Source organism: Hypomesus nipponensis, chromosome 2, assembly GCF_054491055.1.
Source record: "Hypomesus nipponensis isolate SF chromosome 2, ASM5449105v1, whole genome shotgun sequence".
Classification (NCBI taxonomy): Eukaryota; Metazoa; Chordata; class Actinopteri; order Osmeriformes; family Osmeridae; genus Hypomesus; species Hypomesus nipponensis.
This window is the reverse complement of record NC_140362.1, coordinates 18,471,063-18,495,000: the sequence shown is the minus strand read 5'-3', so window position 1 is coordinate 18,495,000 and position 23,938 is coordinate 18,471,063. Positions and strand designations below refer to the sequence as shown.

General features: G+C 42.9%; 1 protein-coding gene across 4 annotated transcripts in view; it reads left to right on the top strand.

The window, feature by feature from the left end:
- cspg5a (chondroitin sulfate proteoglycan 5a) overlaps window positions 1-22,013 on the top strand; it is a 23,269-nt gene extending 1,256 nt beyond the window's left edge. Inside the window, exons 2-6 of one of the 4 annotated variants that reach the window (XM_084670648.1) lie at window positions 5,861-6,824; window positions 12,012-12,200; window positions 15,905-15,980; window positions 18,038-18,094; window positions 21,152-22,013. In XM_084670648.1, the coding sequence (XP_084526774.1) occupies window positions 5,861-6,824; window positions 12,012-12,200; window positions 15,905-15,980; window positions 18,038-18,094; window positions 21,152-21,319 (1,454 nt within the window). In that variant the 3' untranslated portion in view covers window positions 21,320-22,013. Of the gene's footprint in view, window positions 1-5,860; window positions 6,825-12,011; window positions 12,201-15,901; window positions 15,981-18,037; window positions 18,095-21,151 lie in introns of all 4 variants that reach the window. The other 3 variants (XM_084670639.1, XM_084670661.1, XM_084670653.1) reach the window with 3 other exon arrangements.
- Window positions 22,014-23,938: the final 1,925 nt, after the last annotated feature.

The following is a 23,938-nucleotide window of genomic DNA, read 5'->3' as shown; positions in this document are numbered from 1 at the left end:
AAGGATGCGCGACAGGCTCCATGATACCAGTCCATGAGTGACAGTTAAACAGTATGTCCTTCAACCACTGGAGATTTTGCGCCACTGTCAACGAGCAGTCTATTTAGTGCGCTGCTGTCGAACCCGTAAAAAGAGGACCCTTTCTTTCTTATGCTACAACAGGAAAGCGCACGAAGGCCTTCGTTATACACCTTGCGCGTAATTGGCTTCAAAATCTCAAAAATGCAACATTTTCAAATGCTGAATTTGATCTTGTTGAATATTGAACGAGGTTGAACATTTTACGCCCGAATGCATCAGAGATTTTTCGAAATCGAATTCAACCAGACCCCTCCCTCGCCCCTCGAGTTCTTCGCATCACTGACAGACTGGCATCGGCACCCTACTCTACATCTGTGAATACATGCAGTGAACACAGAGGGAGCTCTAACAGCGAAAACAAATCAATTTAAAAAGAATGCATATGGGATTACATTTTGAAATATCTCTTCGTCGCCATTTTCGATATTCATTCACTTGGTACATGTAGACTGTAAAACCAGGAGATTGACTCTCCCTTCCCCCATCTTGGTTTATAGGGGGGAGGGGCAGAGTGGGTGATGGAGAAGGTAATGGTGGTCAAGGCTCATCCACATACATCTCTAGGATTTATGTGTTGTCCCCCCAGCGAGCAGTCTGCCTCTCTCTCTCTCTCTCTCTCTCTCTCTCTCTCTCTCTCTCTCTGTCTCTCTGTGTCTCTCTCTCTCTCTCTCTCTCTCTCTCTCTCTCTCTCTCTCTCTCTCTCTCTCTCTCTCTCTCTCTCTCTCTCTCTCCTCTATGGCCTGCTGACACACATCTGCTGCTGACAGATTATCTTTGATGTGCAGTGTGTTAATCTTCAAGCCAAATCCCCTAGCCTTTTTATAGCAGTTTTGGAAAAAACACTTTTAGAATTTTGCATAATAACAGAGATGTTGTCCGTCTTATGTTTATAAAGACATATGGGATAGCTAAAAGTGCTGGACTAAAAATCGATATGAGAATATTGACTAATATTTAAACAATACACAGGAGGCTGTCACCATTAAGAGATGAAGGCATATAATATATGAGATAAAAATGGCCCTATTTTATGTTTACAGCTTGCATTTCCAGGTAAACAGCCTCTTGATTTGCACAAGAGCATGTGTGCATCTGCAACATCACACATTTGCTTGGGGTAAACCTCCTATCAGTTGGCTTTTGAGTTTTAAATCAAATGTTGTATCTTGTTTTAGGAGCCCTATTTGCATATGTTTCTATTGACATGACCTGGCCAGTTCTTTGGAAATCTGTGTGTGTGTATGTGTGTGTCTGTAAACCTTTAAGCACAACCTTGGTGGGTGTATGTTCGTACATCTGTGGAATACGCTGCAGTGCTTGCTGAACAAAATAGGAAGACGTTTTACATTTCTTATGTAAAGAAAAAAAGCAGGATGTGTGAAATGTGTGTATTTTTGCTCCTATGTGCCTTTTGTGTTCTGCACGTGTGTCCATTTTGTGTTTTCCAGCATCTGCACCTGCGCTCATGTCTGTGCCTGTGCCTGTGCCTGTGCCTGTGCCTGTGCCTACTCTTGTTGTGTCATTGAGTTCATATTTATCTCCAAGTACCCACACTGATGTTGGCACATGTCTTATCTTCTCCGCTGGAGCAAACCATGCTCTGCATGCATATTACATCACTGAGACTTGCATTTCCATGCTTCCTTTGTTGAATCATGTCATATTAGCATCACATACCCCCTGTTAGAGAGATCCGCCACAGTATAGCCTTCTAAAGAAAGAAAGAGAAAGAAAGACGTATCACATTAAAAGATTACAGATGGCTGCATTAATTTGGCCTGTGTGATCTACTCCGTCATTTGAGAAGCTTGGAGTTAATCGAATCAACCCCCACCCTTATTTTCCCCCACCTGGGGTTTTAAACAGTCTAATTACTTAAAACAATCTGGACTAAGGGGGAGGTAAATAGGTTGTGTTTGTATGCATAGACACTGCCACATCATGCTGCAATTACCACACGTGCACAAAGATCAACCTCATTCACGTACAAGTAAGCACACAAACATTCACACAAACACATGCAAACACACAAATACACCCAAACACATACTGAAAGCAAACATACATACAATCTACAAACTGTTTAACCTAAAATAGGGCACAAAAAACACACACCCGTCTTCACCACTAAGAAGCAAACACATTCTTGGTCGCACAGCATTATACACTGTATACTGTACCATATTCTTTGCTGTGCTAGTGCATGTATTGTATGTGTGGTGTGGTGTCGTGTGATGCAGATCTTTTTTGAACGTTGCTCAACGCACTGCACAGTGAGGGTGAGTCTGTTCCCATGGCAACACATCCCTCCTCAAGCCTGCCACCTGTTGAGTGCAGAAATGAAAGGATTTGTGCAATCGAAGGATGAGGGAGAGCGGGAGAGAGAAAAAGAGTAGGAGAGAGAGTGACTGAGAGAACGAGAGAGAGGTGAAAATCAATGCCGAGCTATTCAATTAAAGCTGAATGCAGACATATGCAATTCTACTTACATAGATATTGATGAGTGGTATTGAGCGAAGATAAGAAATTGCTCATATAATATCCATGGTGGTCTTGCATGTGCGTGTGTTTGTATTGGGGGTGACTTGGGACTTGATTGGTATCTCAATCCAAATAAATGCAAATGAGTATTGTTCAAATGTAAAAAATCCCCCCTCCACCTCATGTGAGGTAGCGTGACTGATGAAGGATGTAGTGACGCAACCATACTTGCAGTTGCAACCATTTCTGTTGCGTTTTGTCTCAATATCGACCCATTTCAACCCCGAACTTGCAACCTTTATTTCCAGTCTGGGTCAGCAGACTACGTCTGGGGGGGACGCAAAAGGGGGCAAACCTGTCCGAAACAATCTTCATCCTCTTTACTGTCTGTCACATCCAGTCAAAATCTCCAGTCTCATTTGGACGCCTCTAACCGCATCCTATAGTAATCAGGGAACAAAAGCGAGGGCCCGGCGGCTAGCCAACGCTAGCTAGCCAATTGTTGTCCCTGGCAACACTGAACACTTCTTATTACCGCCACCCACGCTTGCCACCACGGGGGCTGCTAGCTACCCCAATTAACTAAACATCCCCCCCCCCCCTCTCCCAACGCAAAAAAAAAACACAGACACAAAACCCCCACCACTCCGTCCTTGGAGGGGCTGTCTTATGTAACATAGTCTGCCCCCCTGAGGACAAAGACCATGTTTAGCCTCTCCTGGAGTTGACAGTCCTGGTGATGATGGCAGTGGGTTAGGACCCCAAAAATAATCAATGGCTAAGTCCAGGGCTTAGAACAGGGTTCTCCATTCCTGGTGCTTGAGGGCCGCTGTCCTGCATGTTTTAGATGTTTCCTTGCTTAAGCACACCTGTTTCAAATGTATGGGTTGTTATCAAGCTCTGTGGAAGCCGGGTAATGACCATTCATTTGAATAAAGTGTGCTGGATGAGGGAAACATCTAAAACATGCAGGACAGCGGCCCTCGAGGACCAGGTTTGGAGAAACCCGGTTTAGAAGAACACATTAAAACACAGATACCACCAGACTTGACCTGGTCACGGTATGGCAATGCCTACAGATTCCCACTGTAGCCGGGCCAGAAGACCAGATCAATTAACAGAAATATTTTATTTTCTTAATGTGACTTAAACAAACGACCACTTCTCCATCACGGGAGCAGCAGATGGCTCAAAGGAAAATCCATTCCATTCCTTCTAGTTCCATATTAAAGAACACACATTTTGGGCAGTCCCTTATTTACTCTTTGCAGATGTCTCTATGCCTATAACTGAGAGGATTACTTCAATTACCCTTATTGAATCAAAAGCCTCTATTTGTGCATCTGGTCAGATGATAGGACACTGTGATAATGAGCTGTGTGCTAGTGAGAGACAAAGCTGCTGGTTCACCTTTTTAGACGTTTCTCTATTAAACAGGTCAGTTGTAAACATGCACCTCAATAAGCAGCACATCAACTTCTTGTTAATCAAATTAGGCTAACAAGGTTTATGGTGAAAAGGAGACATTGTTAATTGAAACTCACTTCAGAAAAAGCAGTAAAGCACTCTGGCGAACAGATATAGTACTGCCTCCAAGATCTAGCTGTCCTCAAGAACAGCATTTGCATTTCCCCAACTGTGTGTTTGTGTGTACCTGAGTGTCCAAAAGAGTGAAAGATTCCTTTGAAAATTGTGTTTTCCCGAAGAGCTTCCTTTTCCTGCTCTTTTTATTTTTATTTTGGAAGGAAACTGAAAGAAATTTCCTGAGGTAAATGTTTGACCTTCTAAGGATTTCTTCACTCTAGTTATTTTGCAAGTGTTTAGCTACAGACATGCAATTCTTTCAGTGTGATTGTTATACAGCATTTGATACTGTGTTTAAAGTGTCTCATTAGTGTAGGAGCTGTCTGTCTGTTGAGGAAGCGACCCAGGGGAGCTCAACCACAGGCACACAAGCCTGTTTGCCAGAGAATCTGTCACTTAATGAGGGAATGATTGATCGTGGAATGCTTGATTGCATCTCTTATGTCATAGAGCTGCTGGGATTGTCTGTGTGCATGTGAGTGATGGGATGGGTATTATTGTGTGTATGTGTATACTATTCACAACACAGTAAAGTGGTCTGTAAGCTTGTTAGAGTGTAGTTCTGGAAATGTTGGCTGGCTCAGCTTGATACTCCCTGCTCTATGGATTAGCCCCAAATTCACCCTGCTCTTAAAAAGACCCAGTTTTGGTGACTTTGCCTGCTTCAACCTGTCAATCCCCCCTCTATTCATGTGACATCACCTAAACTACCTTTGGCGAGATATTTATTGAAATGATACGTATTTAAAATGCTAATGATAAGCATATGAAACAAACAGTGTTGCACATATAATTTGGGTTTATGCGAGGGTGTGAATGTTTTTCTTAGAATTCCAGGCATCACCTCATCAATGACATAATCATTCAGCTAAGACATGAGCAATGGTATTTAGTATTGACACAATGATGATTTTATTTTCTCATAATGTAAAAATCACCTCAAATCTCAGTGTTTTGATTACATAGACGACATCGTTATAGCATTTAGATATCAGTCTTGGAAATTACAATGACAGTGAGATATTCCTACTCTTAATCAGAAATGTACTGAAGTAAAGTTTCTGACCTTTAATTTCTCAAAAATATGTTCCACCTTATCAGGCTCTGGTTAAGACGGTCCCGATCGCTACCTCCCCCCATTGAGAACCCCCCTGGACCTAAAGCCCAACCCCCTAATCCTCAATCCCAGATCCTTGCCATTCAAGTACATTAGTAAATTATTACACTTAATCCTAGAAGACTCATGGAGACTGCCAAAGCAGCTTTTGAAAGGAATCACAAGCGCACACTTTGATGAAGTAATTGACCGTAGGATAGATCAATGTCTAGTCCCGTTTTAGTTTAATTTGTTTGTGTAGTTTAGCATTAGGGTGATGACCAGACCAGAGCATGTTTGAAAACTCCCTGAAAATAGCCACTGCATGTTAGATCATTTACTGGCGCTGTTGACTTTGAGTTCCACATGTGTTGGTGCCATATACAACAGTTAGTGGGATTGAACTTGATTGGTTCACTGTTGGTAGTATATTTAAGCACAAAGTATTAGTTTGACAACTGTTTTTCTATTAGGACGCATCAGTGACATGCTGTGCCCTCATGTGAGTAGTACAGGTGTATATTTCTGTTTTGGTGTCAATTTGGTTCTGATGACCGAAGACGGTATGTGGTTTTGACATGAGCAGGACCATCATACATTTTTCCTATGTGTTTGCAGGGAATTCTGTGGGGGTAAATGCCACAGAGTTTGACACCACATCAAATATGACATCCCTGATAATGGAGGAGGTGGCCAAAATCAACAACGTTGTAGAGGCAGCAGGCACCAGCGGTCCAGCTAGTCCCGTTGTCGCGGTGACCCAGAGGGCAGGCCGTACCCCCCGGGCCGGGGAGCAGGAGCAGGGTAGTGGCATGCTGGAAGAAGGGGTGGAGCCAACTGTGGAGGAAGGTGTGGCAGCCCCACCACAAATAAGCCCAGATTCGGCTGAGACAGAGCTCCTGTTGCCCGGCACCTCTCGTGGCCAGGAGAGTGAGGGAGAAGAGGAGGAGGAAGAAGAAGGTCTCCAGCAAGCTGAGGTGCCCTGGCTCAATGCCAAGGACCTGGACCGGGTTCTTGATCTGGACCGCTTCACCACCACTTCTGCCCCACACTCGTCTGCCGGCAACCCCGCACACCCAGACGTCCTGACCGTGGACTTCTTCGACCATGCCTCCCGAGGTCGCGCCCTGGACCTTCCCTCTCCATCTCCATCTCCACTAGCCCATGAGCTGCAGGGTGGGGATTCGACCTCATGGGCTATGCCTGACAACTACGACTACCTCACACCCTACGAAGACGGCGTGTCGCCCACAGCTGACGAATACTCCTACAGCACTACTACTGACACCTACGATGGAGACGAAGATCTGAGGCTCTCTGCCGGCACTCCATCCCGCTCCAAGCCAAGGGGCCCCAGCTCTGGCTCCTTTACTCCAGATGAGGCTCTTCCAAGCGGGGGTGCCTCTGCCCCTGGTCGCCCTGCCGTCCAGTCAGTGGACGGCTCAGACGGAGTAGGTGGCTGCCGCGTGGGCTATGTGAAGCAGAACGGTACCTGCCGCTCACCGTGCGACACCTTGGCTCCGAGCTATTGCTTCAACGGGGGTCAGTGTTACTTGCTGGAAGGCATGGGAGTCTTCTGCAGGTAGGTGTTGTCACATTCACAGACACACACACACACAGACACACACACACCTCAAAAACCTTACTTATGACACATACATTCATGATGTTTTTCTTCTGCCACCTTCTGAAATATGTAAAATACACTCTTTAATATATTATGTAATACTAGCAACAGGAGCAACAGTTTCAGATCTCAGTTTTTCAAGTTTACGGCATGTTAAGATCAAGTGACCACATGTGGAGCAATTTATTCCTATGTGGAATAAAATCCCATGTGTTCCTGGCATATTTACTAGGCAACTTCATGAGGAAACTTCCTATGTTTTGCCAGGTCATTGTGAGCAATTCGTTCTGGAGCAGTAAGAATTATGAGTCATGCAATGACATAAACCACATGTGCACGCACACACACACACACACACACACAGTTTTTGACCAACAAACAACCATACTTTTTATTTTTTAATTTGTGTACACCATATGAGTAGTGTGCTTCTGCCTCCACTTGAAGGCTATACTGTCCCGTTTTATGGTTGCACAGACCTCTTCATCACTAATAGTTAATCAAGGTTCAGATGACTAAAGTTCCAAATGGTAGTAATGCATGTAGGTAGAGACTGAAGGTCAGGTGCATTTATATACTTTTTTGTTCAATTGAATTCAGTACATTTAGACAGTCCAGATTCAAGCCACAACCACACTTTGCTCACATGGTTTCTCACAATGCATTTATGTAGTGGATACATCTTGACACAATGTTACCATGACAAGGAATGAAAAGGGACAATTTTAACATAGATGAAAGCTATGACATCCTATGGGGGAAGGGAGGGAGTGAGATATTTGGTTGGGAATATATGTTTCAGGCAGCAACACTTATGCTTTAACTGACCCCTTTTACAGATTTGAATCCAGTTTGAAGTAGCAGTTGAAACATAATGAAGCCTAATAAATAAATGATACGCACAAATGAATTCTTATCTCATCAATTTAACAATGGTATAAAAACCTATTGAGAAATCAAGCTCGTTATGCAGATATATGCCAAAATGTTTCTTTTCTCCATACATAAAACATTACCGAACATCTGCATGGATTATTTATGTACGGCAGTTAGTCTCTGGTTGGTCATTGCTCTTCTGACTGGCACAGATGAAGATGAGGGGAAGTGAGCTGGCGCAGACATATCCTACAGAAAAGGTTGCCATGCCAACGTAATTATCTGTGGGGCAGGAACACTCACACACAGATGGGTGCGTTCACTCTGTGGTGGAAAGAACACTACCTGGTACATTCAGGGACAGAGGTAAAACTAAAACCAAATTATTCAAGATCACAATGTGTTTTTATAGATGCTTGCAAACAAAGACATACACTCAATGATTTTCGGACAGATCTCTGAGGCTCAGCAGATTCCCTTTTTATCGGTCAGACAGTGTAACAAAGGCTCAAGGAAGGTTGTTTGAGGATGCGATATATCACTCTGAGATAGACGAGAGACTATATCTAAACCAGTCATAACCAGTCTTTTGTACTCAAGTCCTGTTTCTACACTCTATTTTGAACCTTCAAGCCTCATCTTTGCCCAGCAACACCCAATACAGCAGCATTTTCTGGTAAATTGTGATTTTTAAAATCACAACTCACATACATATAGAAAATTATAAGTTGAAAATCAATGTTCAGCCAAGCAGCCCTCCACACACATACACACTCACACACACACAGACAGACACACAGACAGACAGACACACACACACATTGCTCCCTGTCTTGCTTTTGTTACTAGCTCCATCTGCATGACTGTTACTTTACGGCATAGCCATATCTCATTCCCACTACATATGGTGCAGAATGTCATACACAAGGTCCTAATCATGACTTTATATTGTTACCTCTTCTCATCCTTCTAGCCTCCAATCATCATTAGTCTGTGTGGGCAGTAAAGAGTGGTGATCTGTGGTGGTAATCAACATGCCAGAGTGTTGGAGAAGCCCAGAGCAATACAACTGTACCCATATGAATTTATAAGTCAGTGAGCTCTAGATACAAGGAAAGGCAGTTTCCTTAGAGTGAGTCAATCGTATTCAGAGTGTATGAACAGTCCAAGTCCAGCTTGACTGTTGGGCACAGAGGCAATATGGGTCAATGGGGCTCTGGGACAGCTGGATTCCAATTTATGTGTGTGTGTGTATTTTGTGGCAGACAGAGGCTCCAGCCCAATTCAATTACAGCAGGGTGAAAGTGAAGGGCTTTGCCCTCTGTTTAAAACACTCTCCTAAAAGTGCTGCTTGTCCTGCAGAGGCAGAACAAGATGGACTTTGGATTGTGATTGAAATGAATACCGACAGTGTAACAATATTAATAAGAACCAATCTGAAATGAGATTTATATGAAAATAGGAAGGAGCTGTGTCCTGGACATTCTGGCTGCTAAACATTATGGCATGATCTCCAAGACATCTTTGTATCTGTGTCAGGAATGCTGTCTCTAAGTGGTTAATGTCAATAATTCTTTCTACGTTGACCTGCAATATCTCTTTCTAATTTTTTTTAGTGATGAATTTGACCCGAAAACACTAACATCCTTCATCATTCCCATTACAGCTGGAGGATTGAGGACAACAGTCTGAAATAAAATATATAGAGGAGTTTAACACAAAGAAGAGGAGGTAGGAGTGGAGGAAAAGAGAAGGAAAAAACACGGAAAGAAATAGTGAAACTGAGAGAGTGTGAGAATGAGTCAGAACTTATCCAGCCTGCCAGTATGGAAACAGAGCCAGGTCCCATTTACTGTGTTCCTGTGTGTGTGTGTGTGTTGCAGCTTGATATAATTAGAGAGAAGTATGAACACCCAGCAGCAGCCTTGTGTAGCCATGGACATGTTACAGAAAGGAAAGAATAAACAGACAGACAAAAACACACACCCCACAGAATCCCCACCCCTCCCACTTCTGACCCCTTTCATCCAATTCTCACCAACCCCCCCCTAAACCTCACCCTCACCCTGACACCTCCCTTTGCCCCAACACCCACGTCCTTGTTACCTTATTCACAGTAATATCCTCCAACCCTCCATCAACCCATTAACCCTGCCGATTTACCCTTGCCCCTAAATCCAGTTAGCCTCGCTATTACGCAAGGGTCAAACCTCTTAATACTACTCTACCACCCTAACCCTCCTCATCACTCCTGCAGAGCACTATACGGGGTCCTTCCAGTAGGGGGCGGGTCCTTCTGTGCTCCCTCTGACTGCCAAGTTTCAATGGAATATCTTTAGGATTCTCACAGATTTGGTGTGTCCAAAGACTTTGCAGGCTTAATCAGGTAAATATTGAGGGTATTTGTGATGGAAGGCTTAGACTCCCTGGTAACTCTGCCATTTGATAAGTTAAAGGTTTCAACTGGAAGTTTGTGGTAAACCTCAGCGACTTAACCAATGATAACGTTTTGAAGATGTTTTGAAGGCCCTGTGGGGATGGGCTTTTTAGTGGAGCTGGGGAGAGAGAGAGAGAGATAGAAAGAAAGAGAAAGAGAGAGAGAGAGAGAGAGAGAGAGAGAGAGAGAGAGAGAGAGAGAGAAGAGAGAGAAGGAGCGGTCAAATGTAAGTGAAATGGGAAGACATTTTACATACCAAAGAGAGGGAGACAGAAACAATGACAGAGACACGTCTTGAGACAGTTGGTGTAATAAATTGCCAAAGCTGGAGCATGAACACCAATGTCGAGAGATTTGTGTGTGCTTGTGTGTGTGTACATGTGATGGAATGTCATGTCAGCGCTGCATCTGCTTCTTGTGCTGCTCAGCTGGGTCACCATGGCAACCAGACATCCTTATCCTCTACCCCTGTGTGTCTCTCCCTCCCTTTATCCCTCCTTGGCTCCCTCTGCCTTCCATAAAACTCCTCTTTGTACTGACACACATAGGGATCACTTACAAGGAGAGCACATTGAAGTCCCTTTGTAAATGTCTCATCCACTCTTTTCCTTTTACCCTTTGCCATCATCAGTAGTCTGGGCACACCTTCCCCTAATGGAGTATGTTCCTTGGTCCTGTCCCAGAGCCCCTTGTCGGGCATGCTCAGCCTGGGCACGAAAGAGACAGGATACAGGAAGCAGGGTGAAAGACCAAAAGTCTGTCACACCCTTTGCTGACTCACATTGAAAATATAAATGTGGAAGGTCTACACCTCATTCATCTGTGTGTGTTTCTGGGTCTCATTCTTGTCTGCATGCGCATGTGACATTTCTGCTTTTTCAAACAATTTGATCAATGCTGTTGATATCATTTGGATCTTGTGAAGAAATTACGTATGACAGCACATTCCCACCCTGTGGTTAAAATAATATTAAACAGTAAGATCGATTTTGTTAATAGGGTTCCAGTCTTGTTAAGCGGTGAAATAGATTTAAGGATTTAGATGCCAGAGTCAGCAGACAAAGCCATCTGCCTCTCTCGATTCTGTCTCCAGGCGGACATTGCACGCTGCCAAACTGGAGCAAAGAGAGTCTGGAACTCAGATGGCGACAAAAATGTGTGTTTGCACGTGTGCTTGATTGCGCGAGTTTGTCTGTGGGTGTATGTGACTGTGAGTTTATTGATGGAAAACAGCCCTTGGCTCTTTGTCTTCTTCTTGTTTTATTTTCAGACAGGGTGATGGCATTATCCTCCATATAAAGCCATGGTTAAAGCCTGACAACTATACGATGCAGGTCTTGAATGCTGGTTCCAACTGAGAGTTGACGTTTCCACTCTGCATAACCTACAAAGCACAGCAGACCTTCACGTCTGAAGTCTAGTTTGGAAACCTTTTAAAAAAAACCACTCCGTATTTTCAGTTTTCAGACCCATATTTCATTGATTTAAGGATATGCAGAAAAAACATTCCAGAGGTTTGCGAGCAAATTAATTTAGAATTAAGGTATTATTCAAATCGTCTGACTGAGCAAAGTCTTTAAAAGAGTACATTGAGGTGTTTAAATTTCTTTATGACACAGTGTCAGGAACATTTATCTATCAAGCATTGCACAGTGACTCACAAAAGTGCACACATATACGTCTACAACTACTACACACACACCTCCATTAACTGTAGTGTTCTTTGAAGATGAACTGTCTGTCAATACCTTTTGTCAGCAAACGCACAACTAACAAAATGTCCTCTCCTTTCACCTTGTTCATGTCTCCAACCTCACATCTCTCCCCAGGTGTAACGTGCAGGACTACATCTGGCACAAGGGGGCACGCTGCGAGTCTGTGGTCACGGAGTTCCAGGTGATGTGTCTGGCCATTGGGGCATCAGCCCTCATGGTTCTGTTGCTCTTCATGATCATTGTCTGCTTTGCCAAGAAGCTCCATGTGCTTAAGACCGAGAACAACAAGCTGCGCAAACGCAGGTGAGTGAGCAGAGGGGAGAGGATAAGATAGGCCAGCCTGTCTTAGGGAAGGTCTTAGCAAAGATCAGGGAAGGGGTAAAACTTGTAAGGTATATGTGGGGTTGCAGAGGAGAAAATATAATGCACCAGATCAATTTAATCTGTAAAAAAAGAAGCAAAACATTAATAAGACAGTACAAATGTGTATACAGAACAGAGGGGAAACTAGGTTCAATTATATACCGTAGGTGATGCGCTTTCCATTTTATTTAAGAAATACCTGAATTTCACAAATACAATTTTCTTAATGTGTTTTCTGGGTATCATATTGCTATCTTTAAGGAGTCAGATGGGGGTTAAGAGCAAACCAACGGCTCCTATAATTTTTTTTTAAATAATCTCTGAAATCACACTAGAGTTACAGCATTTGTGTAACCAAGATGTGTGAGTGGTTTGATGAGACCTATACACATTAAAATAAAAACTTTGATTCAGTTTGGCTTTAAATATGTTGGATGAACAGAAATGGCACTGTGTAGCATGAGAAACAACAACAACGACAACAACAACATGTTCAATTAAACATTGAATAAATATATTAATCGACAATGTAAAGTACACAGTAATACACCACACTGTGATGTCAGACCATGGCTGTGTGTCTGAGTTGGGGTCCAGAATCTTTGTCATGGTTTAACTGTCAAAATCTCACAAAGCACTTAAAACAAATACTAACTCTCAACGAATACCTGGGTGACCTTGCCTTTCAGTACCGTTCAGGCTGCAGATACATTTGAATAAATAATTGTATATGGGAACAGCAGCCACTGCTACCAACCATGATTTTATATGAAACCTCAGTCGATGGGGGGAATCAGTTGTATAGATGAAAACTGAGGATCGTAAAGAAATGAAAGAGATTGAGAAAGCAAGAAGGGTCAAGCTGAAGAATCCAAAATAGTTGATGTTGAGGTAGCAAGTGGACTGACAACAAGGGATAAAGAGAGATACAGGACAGAGAGAATGAGAGTGAAATGGGGAACTGGATTGGATTGAGGAAGGGGGGATGGGTGGCAAAGAGACAAGGCGAGCATCAGGACAGACTGGGGGAGGAAATTAAATGAGCTGGGGAGACAATGAAGGAATGTAGAAAAGAAGGAGGAGGGAGTATAAAAGAGAAAGGGAGCTGACACTGTGCAAGTGGATGGAAAACAAGACAACAAGATAGATGAGAGAGGAAACAGGAAAAAAATGAAAATGCAAATAGAACCAGGGATGGATTGAGTATATATTGAAAAGGAAGGAGAGGCGGAGAAAATAAATGGTGTGTGGTATACAGGGATGCTGCTGTGGCTTTGCCCCTGCATAGCGCTTTGCCTAGCAACAGTGCAGCCATGTATGAGCGCAGTGGGTGAGCGTGTGAATGCTAATGCAGACTGCATCCATAATCCGTTAACTACAACTAACCATTATTCTCAGTCGGGGATGATAGTGTCAGACTTGCTTTGGTAAAGATTATAAGGAAGATGGTGAAGAAAAATGGCGCTCTCGGTTGATGTTGCGCTAATGCGCTTGCTGCAAAAGGGTGATGTCATTGCTGCTTCAGCTCCAGCTGAAAGTAGGGCAGAACGATCTGGAGCGGGGGTGAGGGGAGAGTAGTAGGGATGCAGGGAGGGGAGAAAAGAGGGGATAGAGAGAAACAAGGCCGGGAGGGAGGGCGGGAGGGAGGGGGGCGGGGTTGACCTACATACAGCTGTGCGACCTGAGGTGTATGCATGTACAGCATAGAAGAGCATCGACTACACACCCTATCAAGTGATTGTCCAACAAAATGTAAGAGGACAGGGAAGGTCATACAGCGGAGGAGTAAAAGACGGCAGGATGAAACAAAGGGGTAGAAGAGGGAAGGGGAGGCAAGACAGAAAGGGGAGCAAGTGTGCAAGCGACGGGAGATCCAAAAAGGGGGAGGAGGAGGGAGCCGGCAGGAATAGGAAAGAGCTTTTGCAGAGAGAAAAACTCAGCGCGACACACTGAATAGAGCATTAGTGTGTGTGTGTCTGTGTGTTCTCATGCGAGTGTGCTTATGAGGGACCGTGTTTGTGTGTGTGTGCGTGCATGTGTTTATGTGTTGTGTGTGTATCAGTGAGTGTGTTGCATGTCACATGTAGTATGTGTTGGGCACTGCTAACCAGACTCATGGATACATGAGACTCCCACTCCTCCGTCTGTCAAGGGTGATTGTAGTGGAAAGCACAATGTGTTTGCCACAGTCAAGATGGTGTCTGCATCCTTGACAATGACAGAAATTGAGAATTATGGAGAGAGAAATACAAGGGTTTAGGGGTAGGTGTAGGAGTATGGTTAGGGAGAGGGAGGGCGAGAAGGAGAAGGAGAAGGAGAAAGAGAAGGGAAGGAGAGGGAGAGGGAGAGGGAAAAAGAGAGGGAGAGGGAAAGAGAGATACATAGGGATGAAGGGATGTCTCTTAATCTTAAGAAAGGACAGGGTGAGAGTTCTGCCAGAGGTCCAGAATGTTACTGAGTCACTTAGCCTCTGTCCGTGACTTAGAAACCATACTTCTTAATCCTCATGCACTCTCTCTATATATATCTTTTTATCTCTTTCACTTTTTTATATCTAATGTGCCAAGAATATACAGTATATAACAAGAACACATTTCACATCGCAAAACACATTCAACTGTACAGATGTCAGCACACTACATTATACACTTGACAGACACACACAATCATTTTTTTAAACTGAATAATTCCACACCCATGCGCAGGATTTCAGTAGTCAAGCACTTTGGTGCTGAGTTAACGGGCAGCTGCTCTATTCCTATCATCTCCCCTAATCATTATTGCATCTTTGATGGGCCTGTCACACTGCTTATGAAATCTTTATCCTGGAGCTGTATCAAGAACAGAGAGAATAGACACCAGTGACGGGTTTAAGAGATTCAGAGGTTCTTTAACTATGGATATGATAGAATGAGAAAACTGTATGTGTGTGGGTAGAGTGGAGGTTAGAAAGACGGAGGGAGATGAAGAGTTTGAGAAAAGGGCAATGGTACATGGTATATAATAAAAGGTTTTGATAGGTTTGGTGAGATTTGGGGGGAGGGGGTGGGGTGGCTTTGTCCTTCAGAGGTGTCTGTTGTTGCACTAATTGACTAAGTTGCAAACGTGGGAAAAAAGTTGCTATGTTTGACATAATTTGTGACAGTATTTAAGAAGGGGAGTCACTACTATTACTAAAAGATGGATATGAGATGCGTTTTGTTGTTGCTTTTATCCGTGGCTATACTCAGTATTTCTGTTTGTCCAAATGTCTGTTGGTCTGTACTGTAATTGCTCTAATGTTCCTCTTGCTTTTTTCCCCTTCTACTTTCATCCTCCCTTCTCCTACCAACGTGCCGTTGTCCTGTTTCTTGTTGTGACCTATCTCATATGTTCTGTATCTCCTCTGTTCCTCTTCTGTCAATCATCCCCGACATCACACTTTCCCTTGTTCTTTATCATTTTGTCCTTTCCAATTTCTCCTATCTGCTTGTCATTCTATTTTTTTTCTCCCAACACCTGCTCTCAACCCCATGTCACCCTTTTCCTTACCCAACTACACTTTTCTCTCCTTTCTTCTTTACTCTGCCTCGGCCACCCCTATTCTTCATCCTTCACCCCTCCACCTCTCTCTTTCTTTTGTCCTCTTCTTCCATTCCCAGCAGTAAGTACCGGCCTCCATCGGAGCAGCACAATGATAATTTCTCCTTGTCTACCATCGCTGAGGGCTCCCACCCAAATGTAAGGAAACTGTGCGACACCCCTCCTAACGTCCCTCATGCCCGTGCTTTGGCTTACTATGATAACATTATCTGTCAGGTAACGTGGTTCTAGTCTCTCTCTCACCCCTTCTCTACCCCCTCCCCTCCGCATGGGCATGAATGTCTTCCATGGGGGTCAAAAAAGGAGGGTTGCAGACGAGGGTGTATTGGTATTCACTCTCATTTTGAAGCAGGTGTGAACCCTGAAAAAAAGCAGGAGGACGGACAGACAAACAGATAGAAATATAGACATACTGAGCAATAAAATATGCACCTTTACACACATCACACACACCATTACTGAGGCATCACTGTCTGTTACCAAGGCTGCAAGCTGCCTGTAAAGTATCCAGATGTTTGTGGGTTATTGAGTTCTCTGGTTTATTAACTATTGATTCCACTAGAAGGTGTCATTGGTACATAAACGCACATACACACACTCATAACATCTTCAATAAAAGACAAAAAACAAGACATTGGAGCGACCAATTGAAATTGTATTGTGGTCTGGTTGGGTTTGGCCAAACGTGAGAGGAACCCTGAAGCCCCTCCCTGTAACCCTCCTCCCCCATCTCCTTCTTCCCTGACCTGATCTCCCTCCGACTACCTGTGCATCGGTATGTCATTGCATGCCTGCTCTATAGCTCACATGCGCCCCCACTGCTTTGCTTTGATATATATATATATATATAAATGTATGTCCGTTTCACTCGTTTATCCTGAATATGAATATATAGGTTTGTGGGACAGAAAGAGAAAGGACTCTTTAATTAAGGGAATGAAACAGTAAAGCCAATGTAACCATATGAAAAAGGGCGGGGCTACATGATCAGGATAAACATCTGAGATGTAATGCCTGGTTGCTGCCTGTAGGTGGCTTGGGAGCTACAAGTGAAAGCAAAGACCACTCCTATGGAAGCATGAGAGGCTGGAGCTGGTGCCAGCACTAACATGTCCTGATACAGGTTTTTACTAATTCTGTGTGAATTAGCTACGTATTATGTGGTTCCACCCTCTAGCAACTCTGTCGGTAGCTTTTGTAATATCTCCTAATCCAATTTGACTTTATCTGACTGACCTGGATTGTACTGTGTTGGCTCAGGTCATTCGTTTTGACATTCGGCTTCTTACCAGCATATCTGTAGCAAATGGTATGGATGTTAAACCAAGACAGAATGGCTTTGTTTAACTCAGGTGTTTGAAAAATGGAATTATACAGCCAGTGGTTTTCTTACAGTATGGTTTTATGTTTTTTAATTATATCATAAGGACAACTCATATCCTCCAGCTACTTCATTTAGCTTCGATTTATCCTAAATATTGAAATAATGAAAGTACACAGCAACAATCTATATGCATAAGCCATGCTATGCCACAAGTAACTATTAAATACCATTAAAATCATTCCGAAAGCCTCCAAGAATATATCCACCACCACCACAAGTTAAATACTGTTCCAATTTTTATTCCTGGCCATACAGCCAGCAGTGTCCACAGTCCAAAATAAATGACTAATATTAACATTTGTGCATGCCTAACCAACACTGCAAATGTAGAAGTCATCTGTAAACACATTTAAAAATAACATTATAGTGAACAACCAAGAACTAGGTATACCAACGACTGCAAACTAACACCACTGTGTCCCTGTTCCGGCCCATTCTATAAAAAATAACCAAACCAGCCATGGTCACAGAACGTCCTGGTTACTTAAAGGAAGTCCACCACATCCATATATGGGTAGAGCCATGGTGAGCTGGGAGTATTATCTCATACATCTGGAAGCTCTCTTCCTACTGGGTGCCACTATCAGTCTTCTCTGTCTTCTCTTTCACTCTATACTTCTCTCTCTCTCTCTCTCTCTCTCTCTCTCTCTCTCTCTCTCTCTCTCTCTCTCTCTTATTCGCTTGCTCTCTCTCTCTCTCTCTCTCTCTCTCTCTCTCTCCTCCATCTCTCTCCCCCTCTCTCTGCTTCCACTCTGTGGATTTTATGTATATTTGAGGCGTATAACCCTCTGCACCTGCCCCCTCCCCTCAGAAAACCATGAGCAGATACACCTGGGAATGTAAGACCAAAGAGGAGCCCGACTGTGAGGTAAGAAAACTCACCCTCAAATGGCCCTGCCCCCTGCCCCTGCCCTCCCCCAAATGGCTCTCTCATTGTACTGTGACCCTGTCAGTCACCCTCTCTGAACGCAATAGACCAATCCACACCTCCCTCCCATTCCCCAACATGGAAACATGGTCAGTAAACTAAATAGGCAGGTATACATTTACCTAGTTTATCTTGGATAAAATCAATAAAAAGTGATTGAGATGCATAACTTGGTAGGAAAGAATGATCCAAGAAATTGTAAGTACCGCAATAGATTTTTTTCATATAATATTTTGTAAATTGTGAGGTATTTTAAACAGTGTAGTGGAAATCATTTTATGATAAGATCAATACAAAAAATTAGTGAATTTAATATGCTAAGTAAATACCTATTTGAGTAGTTTAATAATCATCATTAGTGGTAGTCAGGAGCTGGCCATTAGTGACCTCAAAGTGTCCTTTGCATGTGCCAGAAAGAGGATACTGACAATATCCCAGTGGAGCTCCTAACCAAAGAAAAATGTCTGCAGTAGAGGAAAGTCTGAACACAGGTAATTATTTTCAGACTGTCTCTCTCTCTCTGCAGACAGGCAGACACCTACATCCAAGCAGGGAAATACTCATAAACATTCAAGCGCACACATCCACATACGTGCATGTGGATTACCTAAAACATTTGACCATGTAACATACAACCCCCCCCCACACACACACACACACACACACACGTAAATACACGCACACAAACACAGATGTTTAGAGTAATAGAGCAATAACCCTCTGTGAATACTGTGCATTTAATGGACCATCCTACTGAGCACAATGGATTGCATCTGAATGCCCTCAATCTCGTGTCAACATTAATACTTTTCCTAAAATCGAAATAAATTGCGTTTTTTCCACTCAATTTATACTCCAATGGTAGTCAATTCCAGGAATCAAATCAAATGAATAGAAATTGTGGAGCTGTACATTATTTCAATTTGTTTTTCAATCAACACCCTAAATAGAGGATCAGCTCCAGGAATTGACTGAATGAAAATTGGAACCATAGCCTAACACCAATACACTGTATTTACCTATCAAATGGGTTATACCAGCATGTCTTACTAAATCTGACATGTTTCAGTATTGCTGTTATGTCCTGTCTGTGTCAAAATGTGAAATTAGAAGCAGGAATGTGCCTGTGGTCCCTTTCAATGTCCATTCCTGGCCAGTGCGCCGTGCTGTGCTGTGCTGAGCTGAGCCATACTGTGTTGTGCCTTTGCCAGTGTAGAGCAATGAGGCCCTCTTGCTGTGACACCTTGTTTGACTCAGTAATGTTACGTCCTGGCCTCTTCGTGTCCTTCCTAAATACATGTTCAGTCTGTGCCCACACAAACACCTTGACATCTGGTAGTTTTTTTTTTTTTTTTTTGCACTGGCATGACCACAAACCAAAGACAGGAAGAAATAAGCACACAAATACATTCTATGCACGATACACTGTGGGGTGGCTTGTTTTCAGACTGTATCAGTCTTTGTATAAGTCATAACAACAGCAGTATCAGGAACACTCCTAACCTGGAAGGATACAAAGAACTGTCCGTGTCTCATCTTCATCTCAACACCCCGTATATCTCTGTTAACCTCCAAACACACTCCACAAGTCCCCACAAGTGTCCCTCTCACCCCGTACCCCCATACACTGAAAAGCAACAACAAACAAAAACACACATTTTCCAGTTTCACGCTGACGGAAGAAAAGAAGGCCCCTACCCAGTAACCATGGAAGTGACATATCCCCACGTCCTGCCTGAAGTTACTATCTAGGCCAACAGCCAAATGGGTAAATGCTCTCACCATCCCCTTTAAAGTGCCATTGAAATAACAAACATTACAGTTTGTGTTTGTAATGGCACAGCCCTCAGAGTCTGTAGAAAGTGAATGAACGTGTATTTGTGTGTGTGTGTATGTTTTTATAAGTGTAACAGTTTGTGTGTTCTGTATGTTTTTGCTGTTTTTCTGTTATTTTGTTTGTGTCTGTGTGTATGGAGGGGGGAATGTTCCAGTCAGTTTGTAGTGAGTAGTGCAGATAGACACATCCATCACTGGTCAGCAGTTGGGTCAATGATGCCATGCAACATCAATAATGATAACCAGCCAAGAAAAAATAAAACAAAATGGCCATACAATGCCTCCTTCTGACATTAATGAAAGCCCAAGGGACTGAAATGAATCAGAGTTGTCTCTTAATCCCTTGTTTTTGAATCCTCCAGCAGTTAGAGTATGTATGATGGTGGTTCCACAGACAATATGTTGGTATGTGATAACGTGAGAGTGGATTGAACACATGTTTCATAGTTTTCATTCACAATAGGATGGGGTGATGGGGGGGACTGTATGAGTGATATAAATTGGGATGGGGGGTTTACAATAATGCATGTGCCAGAGGGCTTTTATGCATGTGCTTCCCAGAATGCCTGGATGGGTACTTGCTTTGTGGGGTGGGCTGTGAAGGGGATGGGGGTGGGGTGCTCTTACAACTATTCAGTCACCCAGATGACCAGTCAAATGGGCAAACCCTGCATACTGATTATGCCTATAACAATTGAGTAGTCAAATCAACTGCTCACTTTTGGTTACGGTGTACATTGAGCATATTGAAAGGGATAGCTTATACATAATTTACAACAAATTGACAGTCGGGCCATCTATACTTATGGTGCATCTACGATAGTAAATAAATTACATATGGAAGATAAATAAGTATTTATTAATGTGACTAAAGTCACATAGCATTTACATTACACACGTCTAAGATGTACACTCACATGGTTCTTTGACGTGTGGCAAGGGTGATGATAGGTTAATTTAGTGCAGTGAATGTTTTAGAAGGTTCAACAATGGACATTTTGGAACTGTGCAGGGTTCAGACGGATCAGACTTCCATAAGAAGACATTGATGAGCATGAGCTGAGGACAGAAGTGAATGGGAGGGATGGTCTTCTAGGGGATGGTGGCACTCTGGGGGGGTCTAACTGTAACTTTTCTACCCCCCAACCCTCCCCCTGCTAGGATGATCCCAATGCCCAGAACAAGCTGGAGGACCCTGTGAAGGCCCCGCCCAAGGAGGATGAGTCCCTCAACATCCACAACTCCCTGACCCCCAAACATGAGAACCACAAGGTCTTGGGCGAGGAGAACTCCTCGGAGGTAAACTCGCTGCAGAATAACATGATGTAAAAATCGTAGTCGAGGAGAGGTAGAGCTCGGTTCCGCTCTTCATCCCGTCCACCACGCAAACTACTCCAACAAACCAACCTACCACAAAACTACCGTCTTCAAACGGCAACACTGCCACAGATTGGCCCCGGCCACAGCAAAAAAGAACACAATCCCCAGCTTAAAGCTCCTATCCCCTTCCTGCCACCGCCTAGCGATTCCCTAATGTCAACTCACGCCCCTGCCTCGCAGCCCCACCCCTTTGTTGCTGTCGCTCTATTCCCCTCCTATTCCCTCACCCGCACACACACATACTCACACTGACATGTAATCTCTCACACACACACACACACACACACACACACACACATATACATACAGACACACTCACATATTCACATACAATCCCCTGCCTGCATTGGTGTATTTTGTAAAAAGAAAAAATCATAAGGAATACAAAAAGTTAAACATCATTGTAAAAAAGATAAAAGCTACTGAGAGGTTTCAATGTTTGTCAGACTAATTAAGTGAGTATGTATAAATATATGAAAAAATTGCTTGGATTGATATAAAAGAAACAACACAATGTGTCTTTGTTTTCATTGATGTGATTTCTAATCCTTTGATGTACTTGTTTTATTTTGTACTTTTTTGGGAAAACAGACTTCAAACTGAAAGATTCAGACAGTTGTTGAAATAAACCTTTTTAACATGACCTCTCTTCCTGCGTTTTCCTTAAATATCTTCTTCCCTTATAAAGTGTCTTTACTCTTGCATAGCCTATTGATACTTGAAATGCTCCTGCCTGTCTTTACACATAAATAAACAAATGCAAAAACACAATAGTACAATAACATACATACACTATGTGCCTATACATATAGTGTATAATAACGTAAATACACACAATCATTCCATCTGTAAAGTTCCCACGCACACTCACTCTCACACTTTACCTTTCACATGTCATACAAACTATGTTGCAAAGGAGGCCTAGTCGGTCATAAGCTTTTATTGAGCTGCAAAGTGTGAACACTGAAAGAGGTCACTGCTCATTCTGGCCTCTTATTGGATGGAGTCTGGTCTGGTCCATTTACCCCCTTACAGGGAGAGGCAAGCATTTAAACCCCAATCATGCCCTTTTTTTTATTTAGAGCTTTGTCAAATGGAATTAACAAGTCACAACAGCTCTGGTATCACTACTACTACTGTTTTTAACTCAGTACATATTAGCTTTGAAATTAAACAATGACTTTGAGGTAAAAGTGTCCACTATAAGCTTCAATTTCAGGTTAAATTCATAAACCATGAACTATGTTAGAATTACAACCCTTTTTATACATAGCCTTTTGATTTTAAGAGATCAAAAGAAAAAGTAATTCAAAAATGTTGCTACATGTTACATAATAGCAATATTGTTAAACTTTTGAATTACCTTTTGAACTCTTAAAATCAAGATACTATGGCTAAAATATTACGTAACATGTTAACCATGTAATCATCTTTACTGCTTGTCTGAATTGTCTGCTCCTGAACAACATCAGCAATACCCAACAGCCAATATTGTGTTATCTGTCACTCTTTAAAGATGATATTGCTGTGCATTTCACAAGAATTCAAGTGGACAAGCTGTCAATACAGTGGACAAAACTATGCACTTCAATATGTTGGGTCAGTATCCAATATTTATTGATTAAATAAAATCGTCTGACCTTACAAAATACTCTCTACACCTTACTCTCACTTTATCTACATTTTTTCTTATTTCGATTGTCTTTCTCACTCTCCCTTTCTCTCTCTCTCTCTTTCTCTCTTTCTCTCTCTCTCTCTCTCTCTCTCTCTCTCTCTCTCTCTCTCTCTCTCTCTCTCTCTCTCTCTCTCTCTCACTCTCTCTCTCTCTCTCTCTCTCTCTCTCTCTCTCTCCTGTGTCTGTCCTTGCCGCCTCTGTTTAGCTACCGGTGTTGTCATTGAAACAGCCTCAGAGGGAGAAGATTCTGTTGCCATGGACACCATCTCTGATATTACTGTCCAAGCAATGTATGGAAGGAGCAAACTCAATGACCTCCTTGTTGTTTCTCTCTTACTGGACTTAAATACACCCAAACACATACACACACACACAGAAAGAGTCTCTGAAGGGTTGACACTGTAACTTTGCTGGGCATTAAATTCAACACTGATGTATTGCAGAAGGATTAGTTCAGGCTTGATCTTTATGTAATGTGAATAGAGTGCATTAAACATGTTAGCACGAAATGCAGCCTGACCCAACATTAAAAGTATTTATATATTCAAGGACTCTACTGCTCACCTTTTTAAAAGGTGAAGAGTTCAGGACAGACCACAAAGGCAACGAAGAAAGCACAATGATTGAATTTTCAGGCTAAAATGCTGTGACGTACGATCCATCGACCTCTGGGTTATGAGCATGCTTGAGCTGCGCCACTCTGCTGCACATCCCCCCACATCCACCAGTGTGGATGTTATCTGGGCCTGAACCATGTCTTCTGTGACCAAAACCTTTTTGTTAACTGTCTTATCCCATCTGGGTTGTGTAGCAGAGTGGCGCAGCGGAAGCGTGCTGGGCCCATAACCCAGAGGTCGATGGATCGAAACCATCCTCTGCTATGGAAAAATGTG